This window comes from Chelon labrosus, assembly GCF_963514085.1.
Source record: "Chelon labrosus genome assembly, chromosome: 10".
NCBI classification, from domain to species: domain Eukaryota; kingdom Metazoa; phylum Chordata; class Actinopteri; order Mugiliformes; family Mugilidae; genus Chelon; species Chelon labrosus.
This window is the reverse complement of record NC_140360.1, coordinates 12,206,752-12,222,583: the sequence shown is the minus strand read 5'-3', so window position 1 is coordinate 12,222,583 and position 15,832 is coordinate 12,206,752. Positions and strand designations below refer to the sequence as shown.

Here is a 15,832-nt window from a genome sequence, read left to right as displayed (position 1 = left end):
CTGAAGAGACGACGGGGGCATGCTTAGCTGCTGTCCCTGCAGAGGTTCATGTGGGTTTAATATGGAGACTCCATAAATAGTCTCGCCTAGCCAAGTACAGACTCCCCCCTTATGGAATGGAAACTAACGCTGCAAGATTTGTGCTGCATTGTGGGTTCAAACAGATTCACACACGGTAAGAAAGTTTCTTAAAACCGTCGTCGCAGGACATGAAATAAAGAAGCTAAATGAGCTGCATTACAGTGTTTTACAATGTTTATTTATTAAAGCAAATCAATCAACAAAACACCTGACAGAATGATCTCATTCATGCTGAGTTTTCCGTGTACCTAAAGCCTGTTTAGAATACTACTGAAAAGAGTTGTAATAACCTCAGCATGTTTCCTTTGAAATTATTTTCTAATGCAAATGCTCACAAAGATCCATGAGCTCATAATAGCACTGCCAGCTGCTGCTAACTATAGGTTTTTATTTAGCTATCACACACGGGAATGTATCCACCATACGGTAACAACAATTTCCTGATTAAGTTTTTTTTGTTTTGTTTTTTTAAAAACGTTGCACATATGAAATTGCATGGTCATCACAACAGAGGACAGGCAAGGGCTTTAAAGCACACACGGGGCCATAAACAGTATAAAAGTCCTGAACACAAAATCTTGTTTCAGGTGTCTTCAACACATTTTACCATGATACAAATTCTACAGTTTGTTAAAAAGGGTCGGTTTCCATACACGTTCACGTTCTTGGTTATAATGAAGCTTCATCACTTATAATAATGTATTATAATGGCCAAATTGAGAAACGGTTAGCTTGTATAAATGTACATACATCCTGGTTGTCACTGTCTATAAAGAACAACCCCCCTCAGCTTAAAAAAAAAAAAAAGCTAATTCACTACACTATTTGAAAAATACATTAAAACAATAAGAAAAAAAAAACATGTGAGAGAGCTAAAGGATACATGATCTGTGACTACATGATACAAGAGCAATCCAGAAAAAGAAGCAAATGAAGCAACCGACTTAGCAGTGTCGGGGGTGCTCATCTTATTCATTCGGATTCGGGTTTGCATCAGGATACTGCGAGAGGTCAAAGGTGAGCACTTTGCTGATTACACAATCTCCTTGCTGTGGATGGAAGAGAAGAAAAATCAGTTTGTTGCATCTTACCAAATGAGCTTGAGGCGATTTTTTATTCTTTGCCAGTTTCTGCTGGATTCAAGACAGGATGCAAAGTTTGAAACCAGGCCAACAGTGATTCAGTATGATGGCTGTTTCTGCTGTATTCACCAAATAACGTCTTAAGATTTCTCATTTTAATACCCAAATCGTTCCCTAAGGTTTGTGTTGACAGGTTGTTTGTTGACATTTGCGATATCTACACTGAGTTACACTATCTGCATCTGCTTTTGTCACACTTTCCAGCCAATTGCAACTTGAGTGACAATCATTTTGCGTACACAACTTCCCAAGTCATAACCACTAGCTCACAAGTTCAATTTGAAGGCAGCACATAAGCCTCATTGCTACTGTGGCTACCAGTAGTTTTCCAGACAGGCCTGATGATAATAATTCATACCAGGAAACACATTCAATATATAACATCTGTTTATGATTATCAACTTCATTGCAAATTAAATATTTAAAAGTCCCTAAAAAGAGATACCCACCTCTGGATAAACGCCGATGAGCGAGTCCGCCTTGGTGTAGAATTCCTCTTTTAGAGAGATGACAATAGCCTGGAAGTTCTGCACCGACTGATCTTTGATGTAATTGGCCACCTTTAATATACAGAGAGAAATGAAGCGTTGATGATGAGCAGCTTAAATCCCAAGCCGCAGTGATGATAAACTAAATTCACTAAATCAGAACTAACCTTGCCGATGTTAGTGTTGTCCAGAGCTGCGTCGATCTCATCCAAGACAAAGAAAGGGGCGGGTTTGTAGCTACAGAGAAGAAGGGGAGAGATGATGTTAATATATCAACATTCAAGCACGTCAGACATGTATTAAGAGAGCGTCTGTATCCCTCCTTTGTTTCACCTGTGAATAGCAAAGAGCAGAGCCAGAGCAGCGACAGTCTTCTCTCCTCCAGAGAGGTTGTCCATTGGTCTGAACCTCTTTCCTGGAGCCACACAGTTATAGTTGATGCCATCCAGATATGGCTCCTCAGGGTTTTCTGGGCCCAGAAAAGCCTACAGACAAACGATGGACTCACAGTTAAAGCACTGATTTCCAAACATAACTAGTGCACATGCATAGAGTCATAACAGAGAATTATCTTTTATCATTTATCATCATAATGTACCAAAATTAAAAGTTCATGCACATGATCTGTGGCTTGGGTATTTAAGCATACCTGGGCACTGCTGTTGCGTGAGAGGGCCTTGTAGATCTCATCAATATTTGTGGCCACAGACTCAAAGCAGGTGTTAAACCGATCAAACCTTTCCTTCTTGATCTGCTCGAAGGCTTGCTTGGCCTTCTTTGCTCTCTTACGCGCTGCCTCGAACTCTGAAATCCAGAAAAATAAAACCATGAGATCACACATCTTCTTTGAAGAGCTCTGGAACGGTGCTATTAACTTCCTTTACTCCTGCTCATTTAACTGCTCAGCCTCTGCCATCTCACCGTCACTGGTCTCTTGGAACTTGTCCCTGACGCTCTCGAGCTTCTCCATGGCCTTCATGTTGGGCGCGCTGATCCTCTGCAGGATGCTCTGCTGCTCGTTCAGACGCTGCTGCAGCGTGTTCGTCTCTGCCTTGATCTCCTCCTCTGACAGTGTATCCTGTGGGAAGTCAAAGACGATTAAATAACTTCACAAGTGTAGCTACATCTTTCCTGCGAATCGCTCATTTGCCTCTTTTTAATCTTGGTAGGAACTTTACAACTGTGTTTTTAATAAAACATTACAACTACCTAGAACATGCTGCTCTGTTTAAATAAAAAGTCTTTTTGGGACTAGCTACCTTAAGGTCTTCAGAAAGGTTGCTGTAGTCGATCTCTATAAGAGCCTCTTTAGCCAGGACACTGCTGGATGTCCTCTGGCTGCTTGACTCCTCCGTCTGGGAGCTCCCCTGGAACAGCAAAACAAAAGAAGGGTGTCATTTTCTGTATCAGTCTCAATTAACTAAAAGTTAGAGCACTTGTGACTGTGTGTACATACCTCTCCCTGGCTGATGTCGTCCATTGTTCCAGAGCGAAGAGGCAACCTGATATCCTGCATTTTGCAGGCTTGCAGCAGGTTGTGACGGTCGCTGCGCTTCTGCTCCAGCTTAGTCTCAATGGCGGTCACCTCCTTCTGGAGTTGAGTCAGCTCCCTGGAATAATAATAAAACAATTATAGAACAAACGGTAACATCTAAATGAACATAAGAAGTATTAAACGTGTGCGTCTGCAGCCACTGACTTGTTGGCGCCTCCCAGTTTTTTGCGGATTTCCTCCATCTCGTGATTTTTATCATTGACTTCAGATTTCTTGGTGAGGTGTTGGTTCTTCAGGTCCTGCAGCTGGGCCATCGTCTCATCAATGATCTTCATGTGTCTATGCTCCTCCTAACAAAAGACACACAAGTGAGTTTGAAGTGGATGTCATAACTGAGGAAAGACTAAATCAACAGAAGATTTGATCCAGTTTTTACCTTTTTAAGTCTTTCTATTTCAGCCTCGTCCTTCTTGACAGTCTGCTCCCACATCATGACCTTCTCCTGGTCCTCCTTCAGCTGGTTCTTCTCGTAGTCTACCTGGATACCCAGACGGGTCTTTTGGGTCTCAAACTCAAGACTGAAATGAAGGGACATAACCGTCAGACAACATAACAACAAAGAACTAACCAATATTGGAACTGAATGAGTTACTAAGCTCACCGCTTCTTTGCAATCTCATTCTGCCTCTTCACTTTCTCCTCCTCAAACTCTCTGATGTTCCTAACTCCAATCTCCTTACAGAATTCCACAAACACTTCATCCTCCACCTGAAAAACAGAAACCCTGACGTCACAGCAATGCCGCGCATTCACAAACGGAATAGTCCTCGGTTAGTGTGAGTCTCACCAGGTTCATGCGGTCCCGCAGGTCCGTGATTTCCCGCTCACGAGACTGAATGATCCTCTTGATGTCGTTGATGCGAGGCCCAAAGTTTGCCAGTTCACTTTCTAGTTTAGACTTTTCCTGCATTACGTAAGAAAACAGGTTTTAATAAAACAATGTGCGAATACTAAGAGAAAAACACTAAGATACCACCGGTCTGTACCTGCATGTTGAGGGAGAGGTGGCGGGTTTTTGTCTGTTCCAGATCACTCTGGGAGTACTTGAGTCTCATCTGCAGACCATGGGCCTGAGACTGCACCTGACGCAGCTCTGCCTCCTTCCTCTTGGCCTTCATTTGCTCCTACAAAGTCGAACATTAAGTGGAAAATGAAGCAAATTTACTCGTGTCAAATCCATTAAACTGCATTTTCAGGAATACGGCAACTGATGAAGGTTAACAACTGTTCTAGTTAAATCAAATCACCTTGAGCTCTTCAGTGAGTTTCTCCTTCTTCTCCTTGAGTTTGTCCACTGCCTTCTCATCCCACCGTCTGGCTTTAGCCTTCAGGTCACTGGCTCCTCCAGAGATGACTCCAGACTTCTGGAACAAAGTACCGTCCAGGGCTACCGTCTGGACACAGGCGGACAAGGAGATATTAGACAGAAGAACAGACAACGCGCACATCTGCCACTTCATCAAATGGACGTTTGCACGTGCTAGCATTCAATCGTTCCACCTAAAATGAAGTACCTTGTGTCTGTACGGCCCTCCGAAAGCAATCTTTCGTGCATCCTCTACATTCTCGCAGACCAGGGCATTGCCACAAGCGTACTGGAGGGCTTTCTTGATGTGGGGCGGCTCATAGCGGATGACATCAATCACCAGCTTGGCTCCTCGCAGTTCTCTCAGTTTCTCATCTGTTGGTTTCACCTTTGACGAAACAAAATTAAATTGTAAGGGAACACTTTTCCACCAGTATAGAAATTCAAAATTCCTATTGATGAGCTTTTTGTAAGCGATGTTTTCATTAGCGACACTAACCAGGAAATGAATAATACAAGACGCCTTGCTGTGAAATAGCTTGGATACAAATTAAATTTTAATAAGCAGCTCTGAATAAGAATGGTTCAAATTGTCACTGGTTGGGTGGTTAGCACTGATGCCTTAACAGCCGACTGGGGCCTTTCTGTGTGAATATAGTTGTCTGTCTCTATGTGTTAGCACTGCGATAGATTAGTGACCTGTCCAGGGTCGCCCCGCCTCTCGCCCAATGACGGCTGGGATAGGCTCCAGCCCCCCCCGTGACCCTCCAGACGACAAGAGGTTACAGAAAATGAATGAATGAATGTATCATCTGTAATTTTGAGTATTCACCTCGAGGTAGTCAAGAGGAAGGAAGGTCTCAGGCTCTCCTCTCTGCTCCTTGATGTACTGAATACAGTCTCTGCCAGTCTTCTCTGAGTCAACAATGATGGCATCCATGTTCTTTCCCAACACTTTGGTCACAGCGATCTGATACTTCTTCTGAGTGGGCTGACACAGGTCGATCAGACGGCCATACTGGAAACAGAGTGGCACATTTTTACCATTTTTTGTTCTAAATCCAGTCAACAAAACGGAAGGAACAAAGGGGGGATTTTCAAGCGTACAAAACTGAATTCTGTCACAATTGCCTTACCACAGAGCCAGGGTAGAGTCTTTTGATACTCTCCATGATCTCTGCCTTACGCTGCTGGCGACTGTTCTCCTGCCTGTCGATTCTGGCGTCTCCCAGCTGCTCCATTACCTACAGCAAAATCCAATAATAATGAGATTCGTCATGGGGTTTTTTCCACGGTTGACATTTTCACTTGCCAACACAGGTGTAAGTAATATGTACTATGGATGCTAGCAGCTAGTATGGATTAGTGGTCACACTTGTGCTTTTTTCCCCCAATATGTGAAATGTCAGAAGCGAGAAAGGACTATTGATTCACATGCTGCCTCTTGCATACATTCAGGGACCTGTTCAGCTATAGAAAACACCTGAGGCCTGGCTTAAGGACAGTAACATGCAAACATGAACTCAATGACCTACAACACATTTAAACACAACTATGACAATTATTTGAAGTCATCTACTTTTCTATCTCTCCTGTGTATAAAGTACCTGGTTGAGCTCCATGTTGATCTCATCAATCCTCCTCTTGGCCATCTCCACCTCCTCAGTCAGTTCCTCCTCCATGCGCTTCTGCTCATCTAGTGACTGCCTGAGGGGCGACGGGACAAAGGTGTGTAAATGAAGCAGCACAGTGGAGAAACATGAACCTGAAATCAATAAGCTCAACATAGCACTGTTCAAAACAATAATAATAACAGCAGCATACCTGCTGGTGGTGATATAGTCCTCTAATTTCTCAATACGTTTCTGGTTTTCCTCAATCTCACGGATCTTCTGTTTGATTTTGGCCTGGAGAGAAACAACAAAACACATTTGAATTAAATCAGCACAAATCCATTTGTTTTGGTACAGGAAAAGCTGCCGATATTCTCTTCTTTACCTCTGTCTCCACTTTCTTCCTCTCTTCCAAGTCAAGGCGGTCCTGGTCGGCCTTCTGGTCGCGGTTGAACTTCTCCAGCTCCTGTGCCAGAGTGGCAGCACGTTTACTGGCCTCTTCCTTCAAACGATGGTACTGCTTGACCTGGGAGAACCGGGAAAAAAAGGAGAAATTTAATAATAATAATAATATTTTAATCAACAAATAGAATCCTGTAGGTCATTTATATATCTATCCCAAATTAAATAGAGGCCTCAATTGTGTCAGTCTAACATGTCAGACCTGATTTTCCTCCAGGGTGAGGTCCTGTCCCTGACTCTGCGCCTCCTCCTCCATTCTCTCCTCAAACTCTTGCTTGGCCAACTCCACTGCTTTCATCTCCTTATCCAGCTCATCCATGTCCCCCTTGCGCTTCTTGTACATCTTCTGGGCATTTTGCAATGATTTGCGTGCCGCTTCAAGCTTCTTGATTTTATGCGAGGTGTTCTCTTTGGCCTTGATGTACTGAGGCCTCTTTTGGTTCAACTCAGAGTCCTTCTCTCTGTGGGCAGAGTAAAATAATGAACAACGCATTAAGAATTATAAGAATTAAATGGATCAGGATTTACGTATGCGCATCAAAAAGGCTGTAAGATGTCCGTCATGGCCATTCTCACTTACTTGATTTCTTTCTCAATAGTCTGCTGCTCCCTCATCAGTCGGCCCAGCTCCTTCTTCTTGTCCTTCAGCTCCTCCTCCACGTGGTCCATCCTTTTACGGTCCTTGTCAATCTCCTTGTTCCGCTGGCCAAGCTCTTTGTTTAGCTTCTCGATCTCAGTCTCGTTATGATACAGCTTGAAGAGTTGTAACTGTACACTGGCCCTGGCCACTTCGTCCTTAAGACGCTGGTAACGCTCAGCCTGGCAAAATGATGACAGGAGAGAGACACATATGATTAGAGATGGACAGATTTGATATTTTGGGACCAGTAAAAGTTAATGTCACATTCGATAACTGACTGATACTGATTATATTGACTGCAAATTGATGACTGTGGTGCACTCACAAGCAAAGTCATCATCAACTGGAATATAACATACACTAAACTCAGTTTCTCTGTCTCGGTTGTATCCGTAGGTCTGGGTGGGTGTGTCTGAGGTGCAAACCTCTTGTGAACATGCAGCAACAAGCAAAAATTCCCCACTCTGCACCACCGGTTTTGAGTGGATTCCTAGTTGGCAGCACGTGTTGTATTTTTAGACGTAATCATATGCGTATCAGCCACCGATTCATCCACAAATGTGAAGTAGTAGTAAATGTGTTTTGTATAACGACGGCCTTTGGCTGAATAGGAGCACTTAGATCAAATATATCTTTGTCAATAACATCCTAATCAAAACAGGCAATACTAATAGCCGATAGGTAACCAAAATGTCCCATAAATTGTACAAACACAAGAATTTGAAAATCTGGGACATAAAGTTTAAATCCACACCATACACAGATAAAATAAAGACTATAGTAAACATATATATCAACACTATATGAACAATATAGTCTGAACACCAAGGACATACCTCCTCCTTCTCTTGCTTGGCTTCTTTGCGCTCCGCAGCAATATTTTTCTTTCTGTGATAATTGAACTGGGTGTCCTCCTCTGCTTTCACCATCTCCTTCTTTCTGCGGTCATACTCCTGAGCCAGCTCTCCAGAACGGGAGATCTCCTCAAACAGCGCAGTACGCTCTTTGGGATTCTTCATGGCAATAGACTCCACAGCACCCTTGAGAGAACATAAGAGCAAGTTAACAAAAGCAGCTGAGAAGCACATGTTAATAAATGTCAAATTAACAACAGCACATTTATATTTTGGACATCTGGTCTGTGTCAAAGTAGTGATAGCCAGTGATTGCAAACGCAACACTTCCTAACTGTACTAATCAACAAGAATCAAATTAAATGACAGCAAACTGGAGCACTGTCAAAATAATAACTGTGTATAGATTTTTATTGCAAATATTAAATATTTTAGATTCACCTGAAAGACCAGGAAGTTTCTAGCCTTGATCAGAATGCCAAGTTTTTCCAGTTCTTCACTGTATTCAGGCAGGCCCACCACCTTATTGTTGATGCGGTACTCAGAGGAAGCACCTGTTGCACATGGCAAAAACATTGAAAGCATTAGTAAGTCATAAACACAAGCAAGATGGCTACAAAGTTGTTTCACTAAACATATTCATGTCCAATTAGTGTAAGTAAATGAAACATTATCCTCCAAAGCTACTGGTTCTGCTCAGTTTCAGACAATGTTTCATTCACAAAAATGTAATACACGCTATGGAGCTTCAAGTTCTGCTGTCAGAAGCCAGCAGATGATAACATACCATATTTAGATGATATGCTGAACAAGCACAGATTCATGATTTATTATTTTTTTTTAAGACTGGGCAAAATAAATTAATGTCTACAGAAAATCAGACTGTTAGACCCAAAAAATACAGAGAGAATTTTATGGTAATCAGTTTCCAATAATACTCATGTTTTTGCAGTTTACAGATGCAGTGATGTAACACGTGTTTATAGTGCTTTACTATGAATTTCTTCAACTGGAACCTATTACACATAAGCAACACACATGAAGCAACTAACCCGTACATTTTAACATAAATATCAGTGGAGTTTCATACCAATAATGACCCTCGTGAAGGAGCGTTCCTCTCCATTATCTTCCTGGTACACCATGCTGACAAAGGCTCTGTTGGCAGCTGGCTTCCCTACGGGCGCTCCATGGATTAGATCCTTCAGAGTCTTTACACGCAGGTTACTGGTCTTCTCTGCCAACACGAAGCTGATGGCATCCATAAGGTTGGACTTTCCTGCAACAACGGCCATGAGATATTTGATTTAGAAATCAAAATACAAACTGGGTGAAGGGTAACTGTTGCTTATTTGATACATGCATACAACCTGAAGCAATCTGACAATCTGAGTGCTAAGATAAGTTTTTCCTCATGACTTTTTTAATGCATTGTTTTTGCTTGATTCAGTTTACAACTGTTTACTCTGCCTCAAAGTTAGTAAGTAGCACAGTTAGCAGTTTTATTGCATGGTGCTGCAAGATAAGAATGAATGAAATTTTTGCCCTACTTCTGCACGATGATGTGCAAAACATCAGTGTGTGCAAATATAGTTATAACTTAGTCAATTATAACTAAAAACGTGATATCTAATGCTTAAAAAGTCAAAGACAAAGTTTGATTATGTCAGTGACATATTAATTAAAGATACACAACATTCTACATTGATTGTCATAACCTATAAGAAAATAAATGAACTTCAAACAAAAATGCACAATGTTAACATTAGATAACATACGTAATATGAGTATAAAAGTGTTGTCTAGCAAACCACAATATATTCTATGCATTAACTGTAAGCTCTGACATCCAAAAACAGACGTGTTTACCGACAGGCAATGCTAGTAAGCGCTTTGCATTAGCCGCGAGTTAATACTGGCTATCATAACATACCAGATCCATTGGGTCCGATGATTGCAGTGAACTTGTGAAACGGTCCAATGATCTGTCTTCCTTTATACGACTTAAAGTTCTCGATCTCTATAAGTTTTAAATACCCCATTTTCTTTTATTTGTGTGCTGCTGTTCTGCAAAAACTGCACAGCGAATATTAGCTTAGTACAACGTTAGCTAGCGAGCTAATGCTAACGACTCAAGTATAGCGAATAAGCAACCTCAAACACGAAGTATGCGCGCAAATGAATGAACTTCTCCGTACACTCTCTTACTCCTGCATGCACAAGTCACATTATGATGTGCAAGTTCAGCTTAATAACCTAAACCGCGCCATAATCTTTGTCAAATAGCCTCGGTAAAGTGGTAACAACAATGCGCCATTTTACAATCCAACAGGAAGACCCTTGAGCGCGCGAGACATGAAACCTCACGGTTTCTCGCGAGACTGGATTGGAGTCGTATGGACTAGTTTGTTCAGCTCATGGCCTCAGGATTGAAATCAATGAAACCCTAACACCGTTACCAAATGATCCAAGTCACTGAATAAATCGTTGTGGAGTCAGAAAACCTTTATGTTTTGTCCGTACAATTTTATCTTGTGCGTACGTAAATGGTGTGTTTATAACATGGGGACTGCGTGCAGTTGTTGCCATGGTTACCAAGGGCATTCGAAACAGCAACAGCAAGACTCAAGCAGCGAAGCAGAGCAGCTTCTTCCTTTAGATAATTTGCACTTTACTCTTGTAACGTGAAGGGTAAGTGTTGCTTTTCATCAGTGATTAGATTCTTTTTAAGGTAAACGCATCTAAACCGAAGAACTTGCTTTCACAATTTGTGAAGCCTCTCCAGGTTTTAGAGTGTGATGTTATCAAGTAATGACAAGAGAAAATGGTCTGAACTCCACCAGGGAGGCACAGTGTTTTATTTATTTATTTATTTATTTTACAGCAAGATCTTCAGACATAATAATCAGTGTTGTCATGCTGTCTCACTCACTAGAAACTGGGAACATGTACAAAGTGGATGTGCCCTTAGACCAGTCCATAGAAAAGGCAGTGGAGAGGCGAAGGTCTGCAGAAACAGCACGCAAGGCCCGCATCTACAACACCAGGCTTCGGGTGATGGGCCTCGACCTAGATGCTCTGAACCAACAGGTCCAGGAGAAAAAACATCAGCAGAACATGGAGAAACAGCGGGACAAAGCCTTTGGTAAAGTGTGCATAATTAGACACAGATGGGTTGCATGAGAAGCGATGAGATGAGATGAGATGAGATGAGAAGAGATGAGATGAGAAATTGGACATTGTACATTGCACTACTCATAAATAAATTCCAGTAGTGTTGCAAAATGATATTGCACATGATTCTTAAAATATATTACATGTGATATTGAGGAAAAGAAAAACCATTGCACATAATGTTTATGGTCAGCGTTCCAAGTTTCAGAATCACTACCATTTACCCAGGGCTCTAGAAATACTGAGCCAACGAGCAGACTATTGTTTCAGGCCCTCTCCCTCCATCTTTCACCACTACTAGTCATCGATCACATGTGTATTTCTCTAACACATTACAGAGACGCTGAGAAAATGTCAAGATGAAGCGCTGCTGCACCAAGACACTGGTGAAAAAGAGAAGCGAGAAGCTTTGCGTGCTGACTTGACCCAGTACTGGGCCACTCACCAGCGTGTGGAGGACTCTCGCGACGCTGATCTCAAATGTGGCCTGAAGGGGGCATTCAAGATCACCCTTCCAGAGAGTGAGCTGGGGCCTGCCAGCATGCACATCTTTCAGGTAGGCTGTCAGTGACGAGTGGGTGCTTTTTGTGCAGCAAAGAGCGGTGAAAGGAAATCCAGTGAAATAAATAAGTACAAATGTAAATAAATAAAAACAGCACCTCTTAAACATTGTGTCCTCGTTTCACGTACAGGGAGAGGATATTGAAGAGAAGCAAAAGAGAAGAGAACAAATGAAAAAGACAGCGAGAGATCTGCAACGCCAGATGGAAGACAATGAAAGAAGGCACATGGGAGACAAGCACAGAGGTGAAAAATCACAAGCACACACTCACAGGGATTACTGATGAGCTTACACACTGTACGCTATAGCGTCTGTAAATCACACACATGCTTCATGCTTTCCTGCGCAAACAATCCCACACTCCCACGCACAGCCCTTACTGCCAGGTGACAGTGATAGATGCTCATCCCCGAGAGCCGTAATGTATGTGTGAGTGTGTCACTGAGGAGCTTTGCACAATGGGTAATAGCTAATGCAGGTGGGAAAAACACACATCCAATGATTTCCGAGAACTCATGTGTGTCACAGAGATGCTCGGGAGCAGAGAGCTGGTGCATCAAGACCTAAGGGGGGTTGAGCAAGCCGCAATGGAGGAGGAGTGTAAGAGAGCAGCCCGCGTCGCTCTCAACAACTACAACCAAGCTCAGGTACAGTACATACAGTACACGTGCACACACAGATGGACACACAGCTGCTCACACACCACCCACTGATGTGAATGCTCGCAGCAAAATCCAGGGGGGAGGATTGGACTGTGACATGGTGTTCCCAGGTGGGATTTTGAAATTAAAATTGCTAAGTGAAAATGTTAAGTGAGGCATACACACACTTGGTGCAGGAAGGCGGCAATCATATTATTTAGCGCCAAGCAGCATGGATGGTTAAACTGCTCTGATGTATGCGTGGGCCCTGTCTGTTTTTAAAAGCCCCCAATTGGCTCTTTTCTCATTTGCCTGAATGCACTTGGCTGAATTCTCCATTGGGAGGCATCATTGTAAATCATTCAGGGCATGGTGTTTTTTTCATGTCACTTATGTGGTTTCTCTAATAAACGTTCACATGCATGAAGCTCGGGCAAATACAAATGACTGAGTGGATCTCTCAGGAGGACATTAACCATGTGGTTAGCTCTATGCTGCAAATAAGCAAAATTTTGAAGTTGGGTTTTGTAAGACCTTTATTTTAATCATTAGCTCCATGAATTAGTGGAAAGAACTGACCACTTCCCGTTCCCACAGGCTGCAGAGCAAACTCAGAAACTGGAGGAGCAACGCAGGAGAGAGGAAAGCGAGAATCTTGCAGAGATCTGGCATACGATGACTTCTGACCTGATGACAGAGTGTGCAGAGGCAGCAGGCGGCCAGGTGGGAGGAGGGAGGCCGGAACAAGTTCTGCCAGACAGGTGGAAGGGGATGAGCCCTGAGCAGCTGAGCGCCATCCACAGAGAGAGAGAAGAACAGCGCCTTCAGAGACAGGTACTAGACGTAACTCCTATGAGTATGTCATGGTCACGTCACATATACAAACTTTATGATCTGTGCCAGTTTAGTATGTGATTCAGAACATTTTAACGCATATTCATGCAACCTTTTTATTTATTTGAAATTATTCAGGTACAAATCTAATCTATTTTTTCTGCTGTTTCATCATCTGTGTCTACTTCTTTACAAATATTGCATGTGTGGTCTATCAAGGGAGATACTTTTTAAAGAAAGCATTGCAATTTCCCAGTACTCCAAACAAAAATACGCTGCTTTCTTATCTTAAAATGCGTCTTGCAACCCTTCTGATTGGTCTCTCGGGTTGGAAACCACACCTTTACAAGAACAGTCCAGTTTTAGACAGAGTATCCCGCTTTATTTCTCTCCGTCTTCAGAGACAACGTGATGCTCAAAAGATTCAAGACGCCGCTTGGGACCTCCACCTGCTGAAGCTGTCCAGGGAACAAGAGGAGGAAGAGAGGAGAGCAGCAGAGCTGAGGAGAGCGCAGAGAGTTCAGATGGACCAGTACAACAGGCAGCTGGCCGGAGAGCAGCAGGCACAGTGAGCACCGCACAAACACACATGCTTAACTCTCACTATTCGGGCTCTAGTCAGCATATATATTTTGGCTGTAGATGATGAAATAGTGTGATATAGAACCATTTTTGGAGGAAGTCACTTACTGTGTGTTAATTTGTGTTTCTGCCCCAGTCAGGAGTACCTGAATAAGAAGCTGTACACCAACAAACCCACCAAGGACTACTTTTATCAGTTCAATACCGGCTCCCGTTGACCTCCTCACTCCATGTGCTAATAAATCGACTGATTTTCATATTCTTAATCAGTGTGAATGGAATGTAATCAAGGTTAGTCAATATTTGCTCCTCATCTTTAGTGATATATATTGCCTGCTATGAGATACTGACAAAAAAGGGACTGTTTTTTTGATACAGATTGTTCCACGTACTTTATTTTTTCAGTCATATATCCAGTTACAGTGGTAGATTCATTATGCAGTTACAGTTATACTGGCCCCACGTGTGGCACAAGTCCACCCAGCTCCTATTGTTCATCCATGATACATAGAGGCATCGTCATTGTGCTAATACTGCACCCCCACAAACCACAAACAGTAGCAAACGCTCCCTACCCCTCCTTGCCTCCCTTATCTTCTCTCACTCCCACTCGGGCCTTGTAATTTAATCTGTCTGCTTTTGAGTTCTGGAGCTCGCCTTAAACATACTGATTCATTTTTATTTCGATTTTTATCTTTTAACTATAAAAAAAAAAGAACGAAAAAACAACAACAGCGGAAAGGCAAAGGCCAGTGTCCCTCATGAAACATGAAAAGCAAAGAGTGAGTGGCAGTCGAGTGAGTATCTGTGTGTGTACACTCATTCCTCATTCAGAGCTAACATTTGCCCCCAAACACTGACAAACACAGATGTTTAGCAGCAGATAGTTGAGTTAGAATATTGGCATATTTTGTCATTCATCACTCCTGTATGAAAATAGATTTTTTTAAAAGCTTTATTTGTCCTGAGTGTGTCTGTTTTACCAACAACAGGGAGCTTACACACACCTCCTTCAACACCACTAGCCTCTTTTGAGATCCCATATACTACCTCAGTGACTGTCAGGTGATGTTTGACCAAGCTTTTGTTTTAGTTAGGGAGAGCATTGCATATAGGTACTCCCTGTCTCATCGTATTCCTGCCCGGCACAACTGCATCAGACAAAAACTCCACAGATATTCACTGCACTGCAACGCATGGCTGGATGATTATGAGCATGAACGCAACCTTTCACTAAATGACACTAATGTACAATTTTTTGATTTTCAAATTCTTGATATGTTTGCAAACACCTACAGAACAATGTGGATATTTTTTTTTTTCTTTTTAAATTTTTTTCCCCCCCTCCAACTATGAACTATTTTTGCTACACCCAGATCTCACTGCAATCGTTAGCCAAAAAACGGGAAGTCTGAATAGTAGTACAGAAGAAGAAAAATTACAACATTTCAAAATTAGTGGTTTTAAACCTGCACATTTTTCACATTTTTATATCAAACGTGGTTCTTTAAGGATTGTATTTACATTCAGTGGAAAACAAAATGTCTGTCTTATAACAACTCTTTATGCCTCCGGTGCCTTGTAGCTCAGATTTTTTTTTTAATCAGTAACATGTAAAAACAACGTCTTCCTCGCCCTGAAAAGAATACATTCTCTGTGTTTGATATAAATACCAACCGTTTACCTTTATCATACATCCTTACGCCTGTCTACAATGTCATCTTGCATTGATGAAGGTCTGAAAATAAAACTTGAGAGAGTGTTCGCCTACGACACCCCACTCCCTAATCTGTAAATATACATAAATACTGCTCCTCAATCAGTACGTGTTGGATGAGATGGACAGGTATGAAAAGATTGTTAAATAGAGACAACAATGTTTTAATACAGTGTAGAAA

General features: G+C 42.1%; 2 protein-coding genes across 2 annotated transcripts; one reads left to right on the top strand and one right to left on the bottom strand.

Moving 5' to 3' along the window:
• Window positions 1–237: 237 nt before the first annotated feature.
• smc1a (structural maintenance of chromosomes 1A) lies at window positions 238–10,490 on the bottom strand. Its single transcript, XM_084554327.1, has 26 exons — window positions 10,075–10,490; window positions 9,232–9,420; window positions 8,583–8,695; window positions 8,124–8,327; window positions 7,228–7,466; window positions 6,850–7,108; window positions 6,571–6,711; window positions 6,397–6,479; window positions 6,180–6,279; window positions 5,709–5,816; window positions 5,405–5,590; window positions 4,781–4,960; window positions 4,514–4,660; window positions 4,253–4,390; window positions 4,054–4,170; window positions 3,868–3,974; window positions 3,643–3,784; window positions 3,411–3,556; window positions 3,168–3,321; window positions 2,971–3,078; window positions 2,633–2,789; window positions 2,361–2,515; window positions 2,045–2,196; window positions 1,879–1,948; window positions 1,673–1,783; window positions 238–1,130 (listed from the first exon to the last, which is right to left on the bottom strand). The coding sequence occupies exons 1-26, from the start codon at window positions 10,181–10,183 to the stop codon at window positions 1,050–1,052; spliced, it is 3,696 nt and encodes a 1,231-aa protein (XP_084410453.1). The 5' UTR covers window positions 10,184–10,490; the 3' UTR covers window positions 238–1,049.
• A 375-nt stretch (window positions 10,491–10,865) lies between these two features.
• Window positions 10,866–15,742, top strand: ribc1 (RIB43A domain with coiled-coils 1). The gene is made up of 7 exons (XM_084553192.1): window positions 10,866–11,286; window positions 11,654–11,871; window positions 12,008–12,122; window positions 12,406–12,524; window positions 13,116–13,352; window positions 13,754–13,920; window positions 14,071–15,742. Exons 1-7 carry the CDS (start codon window positions 10,953–10,955, stop codon window positions 14,150–14,152), a joined length of 1,272 nt encoding a protein of 423 aa, XP_084409318.1. The 5' UTR covers window positions 10,866–10,952; the 3' UTR covers window positions 14,153–15,742.
• Window positions 15,743–15,832: the final 90 nt, after the last annotated feature.

Bases quoted from the DNA above. Each gene is read 5' to 3' on its own strand.
- ribc1 (XM_084553192.1), top strand. From the start codon at position 10,953: ATGACAAGAGAAAATGGTCTGAACTCCACCAGGGAGGCACAGTGTTTT. The intron at 13,353-13,753 runs GTACTAGACGTA...CTCCGTCTTCAG, and splicing joins AACAGCGCCTTCAGAGACAG to AGACAACGTGATGCTCAAAA. The intron at 13,921-14,070 runs GTGAGCACCGCA...TTTCTGCCCCAG, and splicing joins GCCGGAGAGCAGCAGGCACA to TCAGGAGTACCTGAATAAGA.
- smc1a (XM_084554327.1), bottom strand. From the start codon at position 10,183: ATGGGGTATTTAAAACTTATAGAGATCGAGAACTTTAAGTCGTATAAA. The intron at 3,975-4,053 runs GTGAGACTCACA...TCTGTTTTTCAG, and splicing joins TGCGGGACCGCATGAACCTG to GTGGAGGATGAAGTGTTTGT. The intron at 2,790-2,970 runs GTAGCTAGTCCC...GACTTCCCACAG, and splicing joins ACCTTTCTGAAGACCTTAAG to GATACACTGTCAGAGGAGGA.